At 36.9% G+C, this 20658-nt stretch overlaps 1 protein-coding gene across 1 annotated transcript in view; it reads left to right on the plus strand.

The window, feature by feature from the left end:
- LOC128869597 (zinc finger MYM-type protein 1-like) overlaps window positions 1-20371 on the plus strand; it is a 49924-nt gene extending 29553 nt beyond the window's left edge. Inside the window, exon 2 of the mRNA XM_054112170.1 lies at window positions 11754-20371. Coding sequence (XP_053968145.1) covers window positions 14954-15934 — 981 coding nt within the window. The 5' untranslated portion in view covers window positions 11754-14953 and the 3' untranslated portion in view covers window positions 15935-20371. The remainder of the gene's footprint in view (window positions 1-11753) is intronic.
- Window positions 20372-20658: the final 287 nt, after the last annotated feature.

The raw sequence follows: 20658 nt of genomic DNA on the forward strand, positions 1-20658 counted from the left end.
CATCTGTGGTAGGTGTAAAAGGTTTGTCAAAGTTGGGTTGAAATAATTCAACCTGTTCCTTTAATTTAAGTTTTAATAGGTTTGCAACTTCTATGACTGCTTTGTGCAAGTTAATTTTTGTATTACTACTCTTGTTTTTTCCTATATGAGCATTTTGTCCCTTTAAATGAACTGTTAATGGTTTCGTGATTTGGGCATAATTTTGTACGAAACGTCTGTAAAAACCTGTTAGTCCCAGAAAACCGCGCAAATCTTTCAGTGTGGCAGGCATTCAAAAATTCTCAATAGCCTTTAGTTTTTCTGGGTCTGTTGTTATTTTATAATGTTTAATAATATGACCTATGTATTCAACTTCGATCATAAAAAATTTGGACTTTTCATCCGAACCTTTCAATGTTGCTTTGTTTAAAGCTTCAAACGCTATGTCTATATGTTCCAAATGTTCTTCAGGAGAAGATGAAAAAATTAAAACATCATCTACGTAGACGTATACGAATTTGCCTATGAATTTCCGAAGTATAGGGTTTTTCAGTAAGACGATTCAACTTTTGAACTTTTTTGAATAAAACACAAACGGTTTGACTTTTTTAACTTTTTTTTTTATTATCGAGTTTGAACATATACATTTAAGTATGAAATTCGATTTCTTTTGCATGACCACCGCGTGCACGTTTTACGAAGTCCAATCGTTGAACCCATTTTTCGACCACTCTTTTGCATAAATCGGCCGAAATTCCAGCAATTTCGCGTTCAATATTGGCTATGAGCTCACAAATCGTCGCCGGCTTGTTACTGTAGACCAATGACTTCACATAACCCCAAAACGGGACGGCTTGTTAAATGGACCGAAAAATGGCCGTAATGCTCTTAAAGTAGCAGCAACAGAACAATTATTTTCATAAAACATTTGCACGATTTGCAATCGTTGCTCAAGTGTGTAGCGTTCCATGATGAAATGTATACTAATGAAGTTTACAAATGACAAGCGAAAAATAAAAAATATTGCGTCGTTCGCCCTCCCTATCGGAAAAAAGTTGAAGCGCACCTATTGAATAACCCATTATATCCTCTACACACCTTTGAAAGATTGAAGATTGATTGATACGTTTGAATTCATATTTGCCTCTGTTAACACAAAATGCGGTTTTACCTCTATCCTCCCTTTTTATACTTATCTGGTGAAATCCTGATTCTAAATCTAATGTTGTGAAGTATTTTGCTTTTCCTAAATTGTGTTGTGTAAAGTTGATATCAGGTATTATGTACATATCTGTTATAGTGTGTTCATTAAGCTTTCTAAAGTTTATGACCATACGTCGTTTTGGTTTCCAATTTTCTACATCATTTAAATTACCTGGATATTGTTTTGTCCAGATTGGTTCCTTTGTCGTATGGTTGTTGTAAATGGTAATGGGCCTATTTTATTATTCTCATTCATTAATTGAATAGATCCGATGCAAATTTCTGTCACCTATAGAATAATTTAAATTTTTTTTTTTCAGGGACAATAAACAATTTCCCTTTAATGTCTAAGACAGATCCTAATTTTGTTAAGCCTTCTACTCCTAACATGAAATCATAATCATTATCACTTTGAAGTTTACAAAATTCTAATTCTTTATTAAACAGTTTAATTGTCTGTTTGAAATTTAATATTGATTCACCATGGATGGATCTCATTCTCAAAGGTCTTGTCTTAATTCTCCTACCCATTACTAAATTCTTATTAATGTAATTGTGGGTTGCACCAAAATCTATAACTATTTTTTCTTCTTTTTCTTTTTCATCTTTCATAAAAATATAGTACAACCCGCCTATAAGTTTGAATTCTTAATAATAGACTTATTTCTATAACACTTACTATTATTTTCTGTGGTAGTGTTCATGTTGTTTTCTTGTTGAGTTTTTATTTGGTTATTTTTCGGGATTTTGTGTGCAATTTTTGGTCACGAATTCTTATCCAGGGTTGACTGTGAAATCCCTGTGGGTTGATTTGTTGTCTAGCGTTGTTGAAATTTCTGGCGTTCCCTGAAGAGGTGGCCATTGGCTCTGGCTTTGTGAAATTGTTTTGTTGTTGATGTTGATTTTGATAGTATGATGGTCTTCTAGTATGTTGAATTTGATAGTATAATGATCTTCTAGTACTTTGATTTATATATGTAGCTCTGTTGGGTAGATTATTTTTCTTTTCTGCCAATAGTATTTCCATAATGTACATTTTTATGGTCGTTATCATGTTCTATGGTTTGAGCTATTGCATATGCATGCTCCAAATCTTTGACGGGGTTTCCGTATAACGTTGATCGAATAAACTCATTATTTATCCCATTTTTAAAAGCTCTTACTGCATCATCCATGGCATGTGCAGCCATGCATTTTATTGAGTCTGGTGGGTCTCCAGACATGAATAGTTTTGAAGTAACCACTGTTAGTGCTTTACTAACCTTATCGTGGAATTCTGATAATGACAATTTCCCTTGAGTTCGTTTGGTTAATCCGTCCTTCAGAACGTATAGTGGGCGCTGGTCACAGTAAGTGTAATCCAGTCGATTAAGGATAGTCTCGAAATTGAATATTGTGTTATGATTTAACATTATATTAGCTGCGGCACTAGTTATTTTCGATTTTACAATAGTAAGAGCTTTGACATATTTATTTGCATTTGAGTGTCGACTTATGCTATTCATTAAACGAGTGGCGTCTTTTCGCCAAAGTCTGAAATTATTTTTTACTCCATCAAATGTAGGGAGTGATTTAAAAGTTTCCAAATTTATTTCAATTTTATTGTTATATACTGCAACTTTAGACCTCTAGATTAACTACTTGGGGGCTTACTACAGGTTTTATTGGTATCTGTTCTAATCTAGCCCTTAATTCACGGCTTTCCTGTTGAACCGTCTGTAAGGCTACTTGTACACTTGCTATTTGTTGGATGAGCTATTCCATGTTGATTTCGGTAATTTCTCTGTTTTTCTTAAATTTTCCTTGCCTATTATTACAGGTCTCCCTTTTTATTCTATATCAATGCTTTATGATTTAATTTTTTGTATTCTTTTTTTTTATGAAAAAAATTTGTTGAATCCTTGCTGCAATACGGGTATGTCGGTCTGCTTCTAGAGTAACAAAATATATGTTACTCCTGGCAGGATCGCCAATTAAAAGTTTTCACTTTTTTTCAACGCGTATGCGTTTACTTTTACTTAAATGTATGAAGACTATGCTTCTTATTCAACTATATTTTCTTAACTGATTGTCCAATACTATTTTGTTCTCTTAAATACTAAAATATTATCTTTGTTCTTAATATTTAGGTAGGGTAATCATAAACAAAATGTTTTCACATTTATAGATAACATAATTAGGTTCGCTGTTTTGTTATGATCCAACAAGGGATTAGTATCTTCATGTTGTTTATCGTTGCCTGATTGGTCTATATTTTTATGATGTTGTTTACAGTATACATTTTACATTTACGGTCATGTTTACGATTTACATATTCCATTCTTTATTTATTTGTTTACATAGGTTCATTATTATCTTATTTCCTAAAAATATTTAATGTGTGCGTGTGAGTAAGTGTGACGTTTTACTTGTGTCACGTTAACTCGATCATGCGCGCACCTGACGCACAACGCTGCGGCTGTCGAGCATTTAGAAAGACATATTTACATACATATGTACGGAGCCGCGGCCACTCGACTTGACAGAAATTCAAGATTTACCAAATATTGGCAAATATTTCTACGCGAAATATTCCATTCTTGACTATTTTCGTCGAATATGGATTGACATATGGGCGACTCGTTTTATGAATGAAAATACTTTGCTCCTAGAACTATGAGCTTGAATTCATCAATGAATTTTTTTTTGTACTGTACAATAGTTGAAACTGTTCAGCGCCGCCGTGACTATTTGAGACTGTTCAGCACCATGGCAACTAGAATAATGGCCGCTACGGCTACGCCTATTAATGCATTTTCTTCTTGTAGTCGCTATGCACAGAATTTTAGTTTTGGAAACACATAATAATGGACGGTAGATGTTATCTGCATTCAGCACTTTGTAGTATATGAATATACATATCTACATAAACTTTAAAAAGTACAACATATTATTGAATACTAACACTTGATGTAAATGAATGGTTTACAAAGATAATTTTTTATGTGGATATTTTGAAATAATTTTTATAATACGGGTATATTAGGTGCACTACTAAGTTCTCGCTGTGTGTCAATAGATGCCGCCAGCAGTGTGTGCTAGTAGATTCTAACATAACCTAAAGGTCATAAATCAAGCTTAGACACATTAGTGATTTCATTTGAAAAACACGGCGGCTGAAGCGCATCGAGAGCTACAAAAAGTTTATGGAGCAGCTGCTTTAAGTGAAACCGTCCGCGTGAAGGGCGGCCGAAAACTTTCGAAGACACTGAATTGGAGGCATTCCTCAATGAGGATCCGTGTCAAACGCAGGAAGAGCTTGCTTCAGTATTAGGAGTTACACGCCTATCCATTTCCTAGCGATTGCATGCTTTGGGAATGATTCAGAAACAGGAGACTTGAGTTCCTTATGAGTTAAAACCAACGACGTTTTTTTGCCTGTGGACAACTGCTCCAGCGGCAAAAACGGAAGGGTTTTCTTCATCGCATCGTGACGGGTGCTGAAAAATGTATTCATTATAACAATCCAAAGAAAAGAATGTGATGAGGACTACCCGGTCATGCTTCTTCGCCGTCGTCCCACCGAATATTCACGCTGCGAAGGTTATGCTATGTATTTGGTGGGACCAAGTTGGTGTTATTTATTATGAGCTGTTAAAACCAAGCGAAACCATCACTTCAATTGATGCTATTGAGCCGAGCTCTGCGCGAGAAGCGGCCGCAATACGTGGAGAGGCATGAAAAAGTGATTCTACAGCATGACAACGCTCGTCCTCACGTTGCCAAACCCGTTAAAACCTACCTGGAAACACTGAAATGGGAAATACTACCCCACCCGCCATATTCTCCAGATATTGCGCGTCCGATTATCCCCTGTTCCGATCGACGGCACATGGTCTAGCTTACCAGCAGTTCCATTTATATGAAGACATCAAAAAGGGGGTTGGTCCGTGGATAGCCTCAAAAGATGAAGAGTTTTACCACGACGGTATACGAGATCTACCAGAAAGATGGGAAAAAGTAGTAGCCAGCGATGGGTAATACTTTCAATAATTCACTTGTAACCATTTTTTCAGAATATAGTTGTATTTTCGTAAAAAAAACAGCGAGAACTTAATACGTAATATCAATACAATTTAGTTAATTATGTACTTAAAATTTCTCATTCATGCATGCATATATAGTACATAAATATTTAGAATTAATTTATTCATCTCACAAGAAATAATCCATTTGCGCATGCAAAATGACTAGTTGTATTCACACAAATCAGTTTTTTTTTTGGTAAACGTCTCAGAATGCTCAAATAATAGTCCTTATTTACTATCTGACCTTCTGGCAAAAATTCGTGGTGTATAATACCGTTGTAATCCACGAAAACCATGTTTACGGTTTACGCTCTCTTTTTTGACTGAAAACGACTTAGTTCATCGTCCTCGATGGATTCACTATCTCTTGTGAAGCGTTCATGCAATTCGTAAGCGGCTGTTTAGTTTGAAGTATCATGACCATCATTCTTATATTTTCATATGTGCCCAAAGTTATGTAAAAAAATTTCAATCGGCATAAAGTATTGTAGATTTACTTTTTAATTTATTTTACGAGTTCAGCTGACGTGTTTTACCCCCTCTATCGCACAGCTGACTATTTTTTTGTATTCTACTAAATGTCAGCAATACATGAAAAAAATTTCAGCCGGTATAAAATAAGTTGGTAGAAATTTTTTTTCGACACGTTTCGTACCCTCTCACAATCACACCCACCGCAGGACTATAATACTCATCTGTTCAGTTCATAATGCTGAAGCACATTTACATTACATACGAGGTGTGTTCAAAAAGTATGGCGAATTTTGTGTTTTTTCAAAATTACTTATTTATTCATTAATATCTATTTTGTCCCCTTCAAAGTGATCCCCATGAGATTTTATGCACTTGTGCCAACGTTTTTTCCAATCTTGGAAGCACTTCAAAAAATAACACAGGTCGACACTGAAAATGATTCAAGCATCGGACCCGGCCTATCTTATAGATTTTTCATCGCTGAATACGAATCTGACCTTAAAAAGTTTCCATCACGTCAAGATTTTGAAAAAAATTAGTTCAAAAAGTCAAAAAAACGTGTTTTTGACCATTTTTGACCAAATGTAGTGGATGAACCTGAGGTGATGGAAGCTTCTACCTAGCCTTAAACTGAAGCCTGAACCTTCAGTTATAAGATCCAAATCGAAAATACCCTGAATCAATTGTAAATTTTGATGTAGCACAATTTTTTTAACTGCTCGCGCACGATTTTCATAGGTGCAGCCATGCAGGCTAGTTAGCCTTATCATAGTGGTGCGCTGACTTGTACCTTTTACCTATCATGTTTTTAGTTATTGGGTTTGCTTAGCACGATTCGGAAGTTGTAATTTCAAAATTGAAAGTGTCGGATTCAAATTTTTTTTTTTATATGTGCTTTTTTTTATATTAGATATATATGTTATCAGAACTGCACTTTACATATCTTTTGTGATAAAAAGTTCATTTTTAATTGACACTTCAACATAAATTGGTCAATCAATATCTTCGAAGTTTCTTTATCATCAGTTTATTCCAGGAGCCAAAAATGTCTCAAGTAAACCTCTTGTTGATTCAAATGACATCATTTTACCACCACTTCATATCAAACTTGGCCTGATGAAAAATTTTGTAAAAGCCATGGATAAAACTGGTAAAGGATTTCTACATTTAAAAGAAAAATTTAAATATCTGAGTGATGCTAAGTTGAAAGAGGGAATTTTTGTTGGTCCAGAAATTCGCCAAGTGTTAAAAGATGAAGAATTTCAAAAAAATTTCACTGCTAAGGAAAAAGCTGCCTGGATATCATTCAGGGAAGTATGCGCGAATTTTCTGGGTAGCAGACGATCTGACAAGTACAAAACGTTAGTTGCAAATATGTTGAAAAACTATGAACGCTTGGGCTGCAACATGTCCTTGAAGATACATTTTCTTGACTCGCATTTGGATTTTTTCCCACAAAATTGTGGAGACGTTAGCGATGAGCATGGTGAGAGATTTCATCAAGATATAAAAACTATGGAGAAAAGATATCAAGGAAAATGGAATCCTAGCATGCTTGCTGATTACTGCTGGGGCTTATTAAAAGATGATGATTGCAATTACTCTAGAAAGTCACAAAGATTAACCTTCCCAAGTCTGCCGAATAAAAATCAAATTTTAGATAATGAAAGTACTCAAAACTAAATTCTTTATCCTTTGTGTGTTTCTTCTTATTCCTTAAAACCTTGAGAAAACTTACAAAGATTAGAAGCATCCGTGAAACTTGTATTTGAAGAACAAATTGTGGATTCAAAAAATTCAAACAAAGAAGGAAGAAATTCCTTTCTAAGGAATAACAAAAAATTACCACAAATGCGAGAATATTAATAAACAAAAAAAAAAACAAACAAAAAAAATTTTTAAAAATAAAAAAGAACAAAAAAAACAAAAGTGGACTGTAAAATACTGACAGCCTCCTCGTGGCACATTCTGGGGTCGTGAATTTAATAAATTTATTATGCACTAAAATATTGGTTCACCAGCTAATGTCAGATTATAAAACTTTATTACTACTGTCAAAAATTAGTCTAATATAACTATATAAATTCATCTTTCAATAGTTGTTCGTGAAGTAAAAAGTAATTTAGATCACCATATTGGTTTTGCCTTTTTAAATTATGATGTCATATTTGTCTTCAGCGCATCATAAAACCAAACATTGAAAGAAATTTTAACTAACTAAAACATGATAGGTAAAAGGTACAAGTCAGCGCACCACTATGATAAGGCTAACTAGCCTGCATGGCTGCACTTATGAAAATCGTGCGCGAGCAGTTAAAAAAATTGTGCTACATCAAAATTTACAATTGATTCAGGGTATTTTCGATTTGGATCTTATAACTGAAGGTTCAGGCTTCTGTTTAAGGCTAGGTAGAAGCTTCCATCACCTCAGGTTCATCCACTACATTTGGTCAAAAATGGTCAAAAACACGTTTTTTTGACTTTTTGAACTAATTTTTTTCAAAATCTTGACGTGATGGAAACTTTTTAAGGTCAGATTCGTATTCAGCGATGAAAAATCTATAAGATAGGCCGGGTCCGATGCTTGAATCAGAAAAATAATCATTTTTTGTCGACCAGTGTAATTTTTTTATCTTGTTCAGCTCCTCCTTCGATGCCGTCTTTATCTCGTCAATCGTACCGTAGCGTCGCCCTTTCGTGGGCCCTTTCAGTTTCGGGAACAAGAGAAGGTCACAGGGGGCCAGATCTGGGGAATACGGTGGCTGTGGCATCATTAGTGTGTTGGTTTTGGCCAAACAGTCGCGCACAAGCAACGATGTGTGAGCAGGGGCGTTATCGTGATGCAAGAGCCAATTTTTGTTTTTTCCACAAATCCGGGCGTTTCTGGTGGATTGCGCATAACTTGCAGGTAATATTCCTTATTGACCGTTTTACTCTGTGGTAAGAACTCATGATACAATACGCCCCTGCGATCGAAGAAAACGGTGAGCAAAACTTTTACATTCGACCGAACTTGGCGCGCTTTTTTCGGTCTTGGTTCGAGCGCCAGCTTCCATTGAAATGATCAAGCTTTGGTATCCACGTCATAACCATAAACCTACGATTCGTCACCAGCTATGGCCCTCTGGAGCAAATTTTGGTCGTCGCGGACAGAGTCCAACATCTCATTAGCAATGTTCAGGCGATGCTGCTTCGAAATTGAGCAGTTTTGGTACGAATTTTGCGGCTACCCGTCTCATGCCCAAATCATTGAAAAAAATCGAATGGCACGAGCCAATCGATATGTCTACGTACTCAGCAACGGTGATTTGACGATTGGCCAATACCATTTTCTTCACTTCATCAATTTTTTCGTCTGTTGTTGAAGTGCTCGGGCGTCCGGTACTTCTGAGAACATTTTGTTCCACCGACAAACGTTTCTTTGATCCAAAGTAGCTTCTCCGTATGACACAGTCAACATTCGGAATGCATCCGTTTCGTTTTTAACATAAACGGCTTCTTTGATACATCTTTTTGAATAGGTAAAAATCGAGGACGTGCCGAGACACGTGCAAGCAAAGCAGCTGTCAACAATTAACTGAACATTCAAAATGGCCGAACTCGTCGGCATAAGTGAGAGACATGAGTACCAACATATCGCGACAAAAAAATTTCAATTCGAATGCACGTAACCTGCTAAAATTGAAAATTCGCGATACTTTTTGAACACACCTCGTATATGTACGCCTTTCGTATTGATGGAAACGTATTTTTTTCATTAAAGAGTCCGTATTAGATATAAGTTCCACAGAAAGTTCTAGTTGGCTTAATTAAATTCTTCTCTCATTGATTCCAACGTAAATATATAGTTATATTACAATGTTACATCCTACTATACTTAGTTACATGATCACCCTATATACGTATATACCTATTCCTATATTATACCTACTCTTAATTCTAACTTAATCTTACTCTTATATTTAATTACTTATGCTAACTCTTATTTAACCCATTAACGCCCGGGTACAGAACCCGTCGACCGATTGTCATGATTTTTCATACACCAGTTACTTTTGACCTTTAGATGCAAAAAATGATTTAAAAAAATTTTTTTTTATGCCACGCCCATTTCCCAGCCTGTACTTTTTAAAGTACAGCCGGCGTTAGTATATACATTTTTTCATTTCAAAAACTAAAAATGGGATTTGCCAAACAAACGGTTTTATTTTTATTAAAATATAAATTTACAGAATGTGCTTACACTTACGAGTCCATATCTGTTTATTAACATTGAAAATCTCATAAATAAAGGAAAAAAGAAATAGTTTTAGATATTATGTGTGGTATTGAGCGAAACAATCTCTTTTTATGCAAAGGGTTTTTCTGCACATGGCGCATGACCAAATTGTGCGTTGATGGCATACGACGCAACGCAATTGCGAGTCATTTTTTTGTGGAATATGGCCATGGGTGTTTCTTTCAACAGATGAAGAAGGTGCACGCCTTTTCCTAGAGACCCGTGATTTGCCTTCTATCAAATATTTCCGAACAATTGCACGCCTGAATCGCAGTTGTGTATTAAATTTATCGTTTTTGTTATTGAGTGATATATAAAACTTCCAAGCATTTGTCATGGTCAAATCAAGGAGATAAGTGAAAATTACCCACCACCATTTCTTTCCCTCCAGTGCTATACGATATTCATTTACATTTTGGTCTATATTATCGACGCCACCCATATGTTTATTGTAAGTGGCATATAAATTTGGTTGTGGAACGTTGATCTTGCTTTGACTCTCGCGAGACCAGCGCTTAACATAATTCACAGGTGTTATTGTATCAAAGTTGGTGAGCATCGAGCAAACGCTATTGTCTACCCACTTAACTGCGAGGATATCGTTGGAAGTATCGTAACGATAATCGTAAGTTCCACGGGAACGCTTTTTGAAAGTCTTGTTGACATCAAGCTTGCAATTTGAAATTCTGTTTTCGCCAGTTGCTTTGAACTTCATGTTTGCTAGCTGTCTCATCAGGGAATGGGTGGTAAAATAGTTGTCGAAAAAAATTGCATGTCTCTCGGGATTGGGAATCCTGTCCACAAAGTTCAATACAACGCTCAGTTGGTATCTCATGGTAACCGGTTAAAAACAAGATACCTATAAATATTCTCATCTCCTCTACGTCAATTGTAAAGTTTCGATTGTTTTTATCGGAGCGTGCATATAACATGGTTTGGTCACACATGTATTGAACTATTTCGTCCGTTTAAAACTCTTTAAAAATTATATTTGGTGTGTACTCATCAAAACTTTCCTTTGTTGTCTCAAATGTTTCAACATAAGCACTGTCATTGTATTCGAAAATATACCTTGGATCTTTACTGAGCCATTTACAATTTCGGGTATCTGTAAAAGGAAAGTAAAAAACAAGGGATTATGTATAATTTGTATGACGAGTAAAAAGCAATTGCCAACTTATTACCTATAGATAGGTATTTCTCTGAAATTGAGTTCTGTCGCGATGCTGCCGCAGAAGTTGATGGTCCATCTAGTGTTGAGTCTATCACTGCAGCTGATGCAGAGGCCGTCGATTTATTCCAATCAATCATATCCTCAACAATGTCTAGTTCAATTTGTCCGGGCACATCTGTCGGCATCATATTGTCTTCTAAATTATCTTCATCAAACTCTTCCGTGTCAGTTAGTTGGTCGAGCTCCGGAGGAATGATGACCAAATCCGGAATGATTTCATCATTACCTTCATCATCATCACACAAATGAGCATTAACTGCTTCCTGAAGACCTCGGAAGCTATTTATGCCACGGAAAGTCATTTCTAAATTCGGTGGAGAAAAAACAAAAAATGTATACCACATACGCCGGCTGTACTTTTTAAAGTACACCAAACTTTGGGGGGTAGAAAAATAAATAAAGCTGAATTTACCGCAAAAATCTTGTTTCTAGTATTCTTTCTAATGCTTTTCTATACACGTTTTTAATAAATAAATATATTTAAATAGTCACAGTTTACTTTTTTCTCACTTCACAGACACACACCTCTTAAAAGATCAAAACTTTTTGTAACTGAGTGACTTTGACACATCACAAATGACACAATGTCAGTCCAATAACGGTAAAAAAAATTAACGGCTTAGATTGGACTATCAACTAACCGCAGGATTGCCAACTTAATCGAAATCGATTAAAGTGTGTCCTAAAAAAATCTCGGAAAAAATCCCAATTTGCTGTACTTTATAAAGTACAGCGGGCGGAAATGGGTTAAACCAACAACTGCTTTACATACTTTCTCACACTTTACACCCACACGCTTATCACGCACTCAACATACACACAACATGCATTCCTACATTCATTGCTAGTTTTACTTTCTCCCATTCTCATTAAATGTAAAATATTAGTTAAGCTTTAAGCTAAGAATAGTCTTCGTAAAAATAGGAGTGAAATAAAGTTCTTTGACAGAAGAAGACGTTTTACTCATTATTATATATTATCAATACTTTTAATAAAAGTAGCGGGGAAGACTGGCGAAAGAGGAATTTCGTGAGTCGTCACGGAGAATAAAAAACAAGAGCGTTGAATATTTACTTGAAAGTTTTTCTGTAGAAGAACTTGAATAAATAAACAGGTACGTAACTTTCACCGGTATGGAGTAGGAAACTACAACACAGTTGCCTGTGTAGCCAGGAATTATTACGAGTCCGCTTGGCTGTCGTTGTAGATATTTACTTCCTTGACACTTATTACACAAGTGAACAGCCAATAATCTGCTTCTTTGATGGCATCTACCTCCATTGGAGCACACTGCAGTGGTCAAGTAGGTAGGGTAGGTAAAAGGGCAAGAGTGACAGAGGCACACTTCAAGTAGCACTTACGTGCCGTTTTGATACTATAATGTGGACCATTACCTGTGCAAAGAAAAGTTATGGGAAGAGAAAACCTTCTACAGCCATCCAGTGCTGTTGATGTAGTGGAGAAGAGAAAAGGGATCTAGGCTGGAGAATTTCTTCAAGTCATCCCCAAAGGGCTCGCTAAGGAATTTCAAGCGCTTAGCCGCCAGAGCTAGACATTTGCAGAGAAAAAACAGTCTCTTTCTCTGTAGGATTCCCACAGCTTCTGCAATAGGAGTTGTACGGAATTCCAAGCTTCTCCGCATGAGTACCCAGTGGCGACGCTAAATAAACGAGTTACCTATTTATTTTCGTTTCGCCAATCATCCTGGCTTCGCCCTAATGAGCGTTTTCACACACACTGCCCGCCACGATATTTGTATTGGGTGAAAATGATTGTAAGTAATGTGTGTGGCATTTATCATTTATTTATTGATTGAATTCATGGGTGCAGGTAAACCTATGAATGCAATAAATAAATCAGTTATACGTGCAAAAGATCTTAGTTTAGCATATATACTAACATAATGTGTGTGTGTCCTCTTCATTATGAGCATGCAAAACCAATATCGAGCGCTCGATTTCGCGCACGGCACACGAGACTCTGGACGGGGAATCTTCGTGTTGTTTAGTTTATTTATCTATATTTCATTTGTCTGTGAGAGTAATTTTCTTCATACGGCAACTTGCAGACTCGCAAGCGCAAAGTTTCTTTTTATTGTATTGTAAAGTCATCACCCCGACGTTCTAGTGCACAGTTCTAGTGGATAAAAGTTTTACGTTATTTGTTATTAATTTCATACCTAATGTTAAGGTAAGTCAACATAAACTATTTAACAACTTTAACGATAGTATTATATATTACAACCCAAGGCCAGAAAGTTGGATTTCCTGGCGGGTGTGAGATGGTGGCCGAGACGAAGCCGAGCCGACCACGAAAGTCTAGTAATCCGCTAGAGCGCGCTGCGGCTCGAGAGGGCCTCAAAAGTCGCTCTTCCTGGAGTCAAATGCGGCCAGAAAGACCGTACTTTCGGCAGAGTGATCATGAAAAATTGTTTCGTCAAAATCAATAGTTACCTATGTACCTATATCTTTTATAAGTCGTAAATACTCGTAATATTAATAAAGAAATAGATTCAATTTTATATTTACCTAGATAAGTAAAGTACCTACCTACTTATTTTTAAACCTGCGCTAGTGTTTTTTCTCGAAATAATAGAAATATTTCGCCTCCCGACCAATGCCTTCGAGTATATTTTGTATGCGTCAAAATTCGTAACATTATTTTCAGTTCTTTTTTCATACATACCTACATCTCATGCGGTGTTCCTACAATAAGTACAAAATCATATGAATGAATAGGTACCTACAACGAATTATTTCACTTCTCCATAGAAAGACCTTGCTTATAATAAGTTGCTTTTGCATTACGTTTTCAACAAAATAAGTAGGTTGGTACTACTTACCTTTACCTTCTTAATAGTGACTATAAAATAAAAATATTAGATCTGTGGCATGTACGTACATACATATACAGGGTGGTCACGGATGAAGTGCAAATACCATTGAGACCGTCGGGCCGCGACAGATCAAGGTGGCGTTCTTAGGGGAGGTCTATATCCAGCAGTAGATGCCTACCGGTTGAGATGATTATGATACAAAGTTGGCAGCTGACTCGTAAATTTTGTATAGTCATTTTTTTCATTTCCGACAAAAAGTTTGCCAAAAATTTTCCGCGTATGTATCGTAATCCATGGTTTTCGTATTTTCACTTTATCCAGAACCTCCCTGTGTAATAATCATCAACCAACTCTTATAATCTGTATCCTGTAACATTGCGTTCTTACCAAACTTAACTAAAAAATATTTAAGGTTATCATGTCTAGAGGACCCTCTAGAGACAGAGATGTAGAAAGAAAATGGGAATCCGGTGCGTCAAAAAGAAAAAGAAAGGCTGAAACGGTTGTATCCAACCAAGCTCTGAGTTCCAGTATGATGAAATTTCTTAAACAGCCTTCTTCAGGTGCCACTGCTTCAGAGTCATGTGATGAATCTTTCATTTCTGAAACAGAATCAGCTACATAGTTCAATGAAACTTTTAGTCAAATTTCTGATACAACTTTACCTTCAACATCGAGTGAAGCTGCTGTGGCCCAAATTTCTGAATCCAATAACGAGTTGGAAAGTGAGTATATGTGTGAGTCAGAAAATCAAGAGCAAGACGTTCATTTAAGCGAGCCATTAATAGACCTAGATCCGGGGAAGTGGGTATTGCCACTAAATGATGCGCAGCGCCATCTCTTAATTCAAAATGGTCCCGATCAAGACCTAGAGTGATCTGATGAAAATTACCCAAAAGACCAAAGTAAAAGACATTTTTCTAATTAAATTTCATTATACTAGAAAATTGAGTAACGGCGAAACGCAACATCGCAGATGGTTATCTTACTCCATGTCTCAAGATAAAGTTTATTGCTTTCCATGTAGACTTTTTTCACATTTGCAGACACAAATTGTAAAAGAAGGATGTTGTGATTGGAAGGATCTGAGTCGGATACTGCAAAGACATGAACAAAGTCAAGGACACATGGAGTGCATGATGAAATGGACGGAACTCTTTAAAGGAATCAAACATGGTAAAGCAATAGATAAGGATAACGAAAGATTGATTAGGGAATCCCAAAAGTATTGGTATAATTTGTTTGAAAGATTGATAGATATAATAAACTACTTGGCCTCACAGAATTTGGCATTTAGAGCTTATCGAGAATCCTTCAAATTGAACAAGAGTAAAAATTCTGGCAATTTTCTAGACTTAGTTAAGTTGTTATCTAAATATGATCCGACATTACGGGATCATAAGCAACGTATTAATGAAAAACAACTTAATCAACTTTATCTGAGCCACGACATCCAAAACGAATTAATTACTTTAATGTCTAAATTAGTTATTAACGAAATTATACTCAGGGTTAAACAAGCAAAATACTATGCCATCTTGCTCGATTGTACCAGGGACGTAAGCCGTGTTGAACAAATGTCAATACTATTAAGATTTTGCAATTTGTCAACTGGAGCTGTAGAAGAACATTTCATTGGGTTTATTGACGTCGCAGAAACAACAGGAGAGTGTTTAACAAAATCAATATTACAAGAACTGGAAAGAAATGATCTAGATATCCAAAACTGTCGAGGACAGGGATATGATAATGGCGCCAATATGCTCGGAATTAGAAGAGGTATCAGAACAAGAATACTCAATATAAATCCAAGATCATTCTTTACACCATGCGGATGCCACAGTTGGAATTTACTTTTGTAAGATGCAGTTAACTCTTCAACGACAGCCAAAACATTTTTCGGCTTTATCAATAAAATCTTGTGCTGTTATCAAAGTCAAGGAAGCGTTGGGAGATAGTAAAAAGTAAATTAAAATTGACTTTACAAACTCTGTCTGAAACGAGGTGGGAGAGTAGAATGGGAGCAGTAAAAGCAATATTTTTACAATTTGATAATGTCATCGAATGTGTAAATGAACTGAAAAATAAAACTGACGATTCCGAAACTCTAAGCGACAGTGAAGCAGTCCTAAAGAAAATGTTAATTTTTGATTTTATTGTTGCATTACACGTGTGGTATGAGGTTTTGCTACGTGTAAATAATATAGGTAAACTATGGCAATCGGTTCAAGTCAACTTGCAAGTTGCTATTGATATTTTACCTTCATTTTGTAGCTAGAATCAAGAATTCCGAAATACAGGATTTGATAAAAGCTTTACAGAAGCTAGATTATTTGTGGAGAAAAGTACTTATGAAATTCAGTCTCAATTTAAGGAAAAAAGAATAGCCAGGAAAAAACGAATGCTTAGTTACGGACATATTGATAAACCAGTTGAATCTCCTGAAATGCAGTTCAGAGTTATTTATTTTAACACAATGGTATAATATGCTATAATAGTCGATACCGAATGTCGATTTACAGCGCTCAATGAATATTTTGAACAATTTGGTTTTATTTATGATATCAATTATTTGAAATCTATGCCAAAAGAGGATCTTCTCAAACATTTTACTGATTTAGGTACAAGACTTCGGAAAGGCGAAAACAGTAATATACAGCCTTTCGAGCTATATGAAGAACTTCAACTTTTAAAAACTAATTCACTAGACTCTATCAACGACGCGGAACAACTCATCCAATACATTTTAGAAAATAATTTAGAAAAAATATATCCAAATGTTGATATTACAATTAGAATCATGCTCACAGTCGGTCAGCACAGCTCCCCCTGAGAGAAGCTTCTCAAAGTTGAAATTGCCAAAAACCTATTTGAGAAGCACAATGAGCCAAGACAGACTATCCGCGTTATCAGTTCTGTCAATCGAAGCTGAAATAGCGGCTAAAAGCCGAAAAGTTCGACTATTTTAATTTTTATGTGTAATTATTTTTTGTCATCATTTTATTAACAATAAAACTCGTCAAACTCATAAATTATTTTATAATTTGACTCACTTAATTTTACGGTGTTTTTCACTGCGAAGTAAAGAGGCCTCGCGAAGTTGATGTCGCCGACGTACACATTTGGTCTAGCGCCGCCACTGTGAGTACCGATCACCCAGTCATCAGTGAACACCGCGATGAGTTTGGAGATTCAATAGCGAGGGATTTCCATAACCTTAAGCGTTCTATTTCTATCGTATTGAGGCCATAGTGTTTTCGAAATAGCGCACGATGATACAGACCTCCATTTGTCTTGCGCTTTTCCTAGAAAGACAAACGATGAGTACGCCCAACCCTCCCCTTGATTGAATGTGAGTCGAAAATGTCCTACTTGGACTAAGCGAGGGTTTAAGCGCTAGAGTAGGATTGGTTCGAAACGCCCCACTGAATACAATGAAAACAGACCTCTCCCCAGCTTCTTCACCGATGCCGTCCTATCCAGTGAGTTTCACTTGATAAGGACCTTATACAACAGAATGGTCTTAATAATACTATTATTATGCTGTCAAACTCTAGGTGAGAAGACTCATCTTATGCGCCTATACATCCACATAAAGCGACTATTGCCTTTCTTATCCGCTCCTCAATGTTGGGTTTGCACGTTAGACTTCTGTCAGAGAGAGATCTTGAGAGGTTTCACCGATTGACCGTAATCCGAAGTCCAACTTACAACTGCGTTTAGATATACTATACTACTATACTTTAATTGGCGCGTACACTTCTGTTAGGTGTTTGGCCGAGCTCCTCCTCCTATTTGTGGTGTGCGTCATGATGTTGCTCGACAAATGGAGGGACCTACAGTTTCAAGCCGACTCCGAACGGCAGATATTTTTATGAGGAGCTTTTTCATGGCAGAAATACACTCGGAGGTTTGCCATTGCCTGCCGAGGGGCGGCCGCTATTAGAAAAATGTTTTTTTTTTATTAATTTTGCTTTCACCGAGATTCGATCCAACGATATCTCTGTGAGTTCCGAATGGTAATCACGCACCAACCCATTCGGCTACGGCGACCGCCTGATTAGATATCCCTGTATTAAATTGTAAAGAGTATCTATAAACTTTCCTCTAAACACTAATGCCCCATAATCCACGTAGGCAACAACCTCGCAGCCAGTACTTTTCCCTACCTGCCGCTTAGGTCTAATAGAAAACCCCCGTAGGGAGGCCCCCAAAACATCTGGAAAACTGTGGGAGGCCCTCCATATTCACAGGTTTCATCTTTACAGGTTCCACCTTTAGTGCGGTATAATCTGAGTCTGTTACGGCTTCTTAAAAGGAAAGGGATCGATTATTTCCATATTCATACTTTGCTGCACAACCAATATATCAAACAAGCTAGTAGAGGCAACAAAATATTAGCAGTAGCTCCGTTCCATATTCACGATCTCTCTTTAGGCTATGGTTAGCCGGTTCATTCACCGGAGAAAGAAAGGAAATAAACAACTGCGAAAGAAAACAACAGGAAAACCAAAACAAATATTTGCCATGGCAAAAATAACGGCAGACACGTTGGAGATTTTGCAAGTTTCAACAGTGCAGTCAACGGCACCACTTTTTTTGTATGTATGTCAGTCTGCATAAAACGATCAGACGTAATTGTCACGCAAGAAATAATTATAATAAAACTAAAAGAAAGGAACCTCATTTCAATAGTTGCAATCTACACATGTGTCCTACCTAACAAGAGCGGATTCCCACTTGAATCCTCTAAATTTAAGTTGGAAGTCGATTCCCATCCCATCAGACTCCCCACGGACTCGATTCCCCTCGTCGATTCCACCGCTTTATCATTCCTAAAAACTACGACCGCTGGGCTTACGCCCAAGTGAAGAGGTGATTTTGCCCCTCCAATCTAAAGTGAGACCCTCTTTGGGTTCAGCCCTGAAATCATGGTACCTGTTTTGTTATTTTCATTCTAGGGTCCCACTCCAATCCCGGCAACCATGAGGGCATTTAGGTGAAACGAAGCGGGTCGCTTGAAAGAAAAAACTTATGATGAACTACCAAGAGTGGGATCTGCCATGAATAACGCTCTTACAGAATCGGTATTCACACCATTAGGTGCAGTCAAAAATACCATTTCCCTAAAATACCTCCTAATCGCGGATTAAAGATGGAGAGACCAGATGAAATGCAAAATTAGCAGAACATAATGGCCCATCTCAAGCAATCGTCGTCATTGATAAACATGAAGTGACGGGACGCCTGTAGACTAACGGCAGTCATAACTGGCTTTTGGTCTATCGGAGAACAATCAGCCAAAATGGGCATCCCTCAAAACACATACTGTCATAGTTGTAAACAAAAGAAGAAAGAGGTAACAGTCGTCCATTTCCTCTGTGAATGCCCTGCCCTATGGAAGGACAGAATGTTAACCCTGCCCCAACCGCTGTTCGAAAGTCTGGAACAACTGTCTGGCAACAACCTAATAAGGTTCTTAAACCGTACAAACTGGATATAGTCTTGCTGTAAATAACTGTTAAACAAGATGGTAACGAGGCCACAAAATGGTGCGGAAGCGCTGGTTGGATTCTGGATGAATCACCATCTTAACCAACCAACCAACTCCAAGCCACTATCCAAGACCAGTAGAGCGTAGTTTTCTCTTAATGGTCCCATTGTTGTCTATTCCACGGTAGAGAGACCATGAACCATGACATAAGCAAATTAGTTAAGAAAAACATCATAATGTTCTTCAACGTTTTCTGTTAGCCGCTATGTGTTGGATTTAGTTCCAGGTGGTGGCGGAAGGACTCTCATGGGAGATCCAAGTTTGGCGAGGGCGACCTCTGCATCAGCTTTCTTGCGGATTCTATTGAAAAGCCATTTTGACAATATTATCATCTTCCCTACAGAAAGTTTGTCCAATCCGATTCGATTTTCGTATTTTTACTTCGAAATTAATTGCGCAGCTTTTAGTAAGAAGAAGAAGGCCCATGTTGGAGATTGTTCTCGGCCGAAAGATACGGCATATAATTTTAAGGCATTTGTTGACAATCGTTTGAAGACGTCGAATTGTATTGAAGATTTTATGTTTTACTTTTAGTGACAGGGTGCGAGATCATCCCAGTCTGCTAAGCTTATGAAACGTTGTTCATACTTTACAAATACGAGCTGCCACATCTGCAATTGTTTGACATCTGCCACCTTTTGAGATTTGGCTACCGAAGTAGCGGCACTCATCCTCATCATCGATAATGATATGGCGCTTTCGCCATTATATACTTGTATAATTTCTAGCCGCCAGATAATTAAAAATGGTGCATTCCATTGTAGTTTTTTTTTGAGACAATAGATGTAATGCGTAACATTATTAAACGCAACATCAATTTTGTAACATGAAATACAGCCAAACTTACTATACATGAGCTCAGAGTACGTGCTGTGTGGTTTAATGTGTATACTAAGTAGCTTTCTTCGAGTCTCTAATCGCGTAAACCACACTGACATTTTTAATCTACCTTAATTGGAATAATATTAGTGGCTTTATTTTTAGTAAACAGCAGGGCGTTGTTACCGATAAACAATTTTAGAATATCTTAAA

Source organism: Anastrepha ludens, chromosome X (assembly GCF_028408465.1).
Source record: "Anastrepha ludens isolate Willacy chromosome X, idAnaLude1.1, whole genome shotgun sequence".
Lineage (NCBI taxonomy): Eukaryota > Metazoa > Arthropoda > Insecta > Diptera > Tephritidae > Anastrepha > Anastrepha ludens.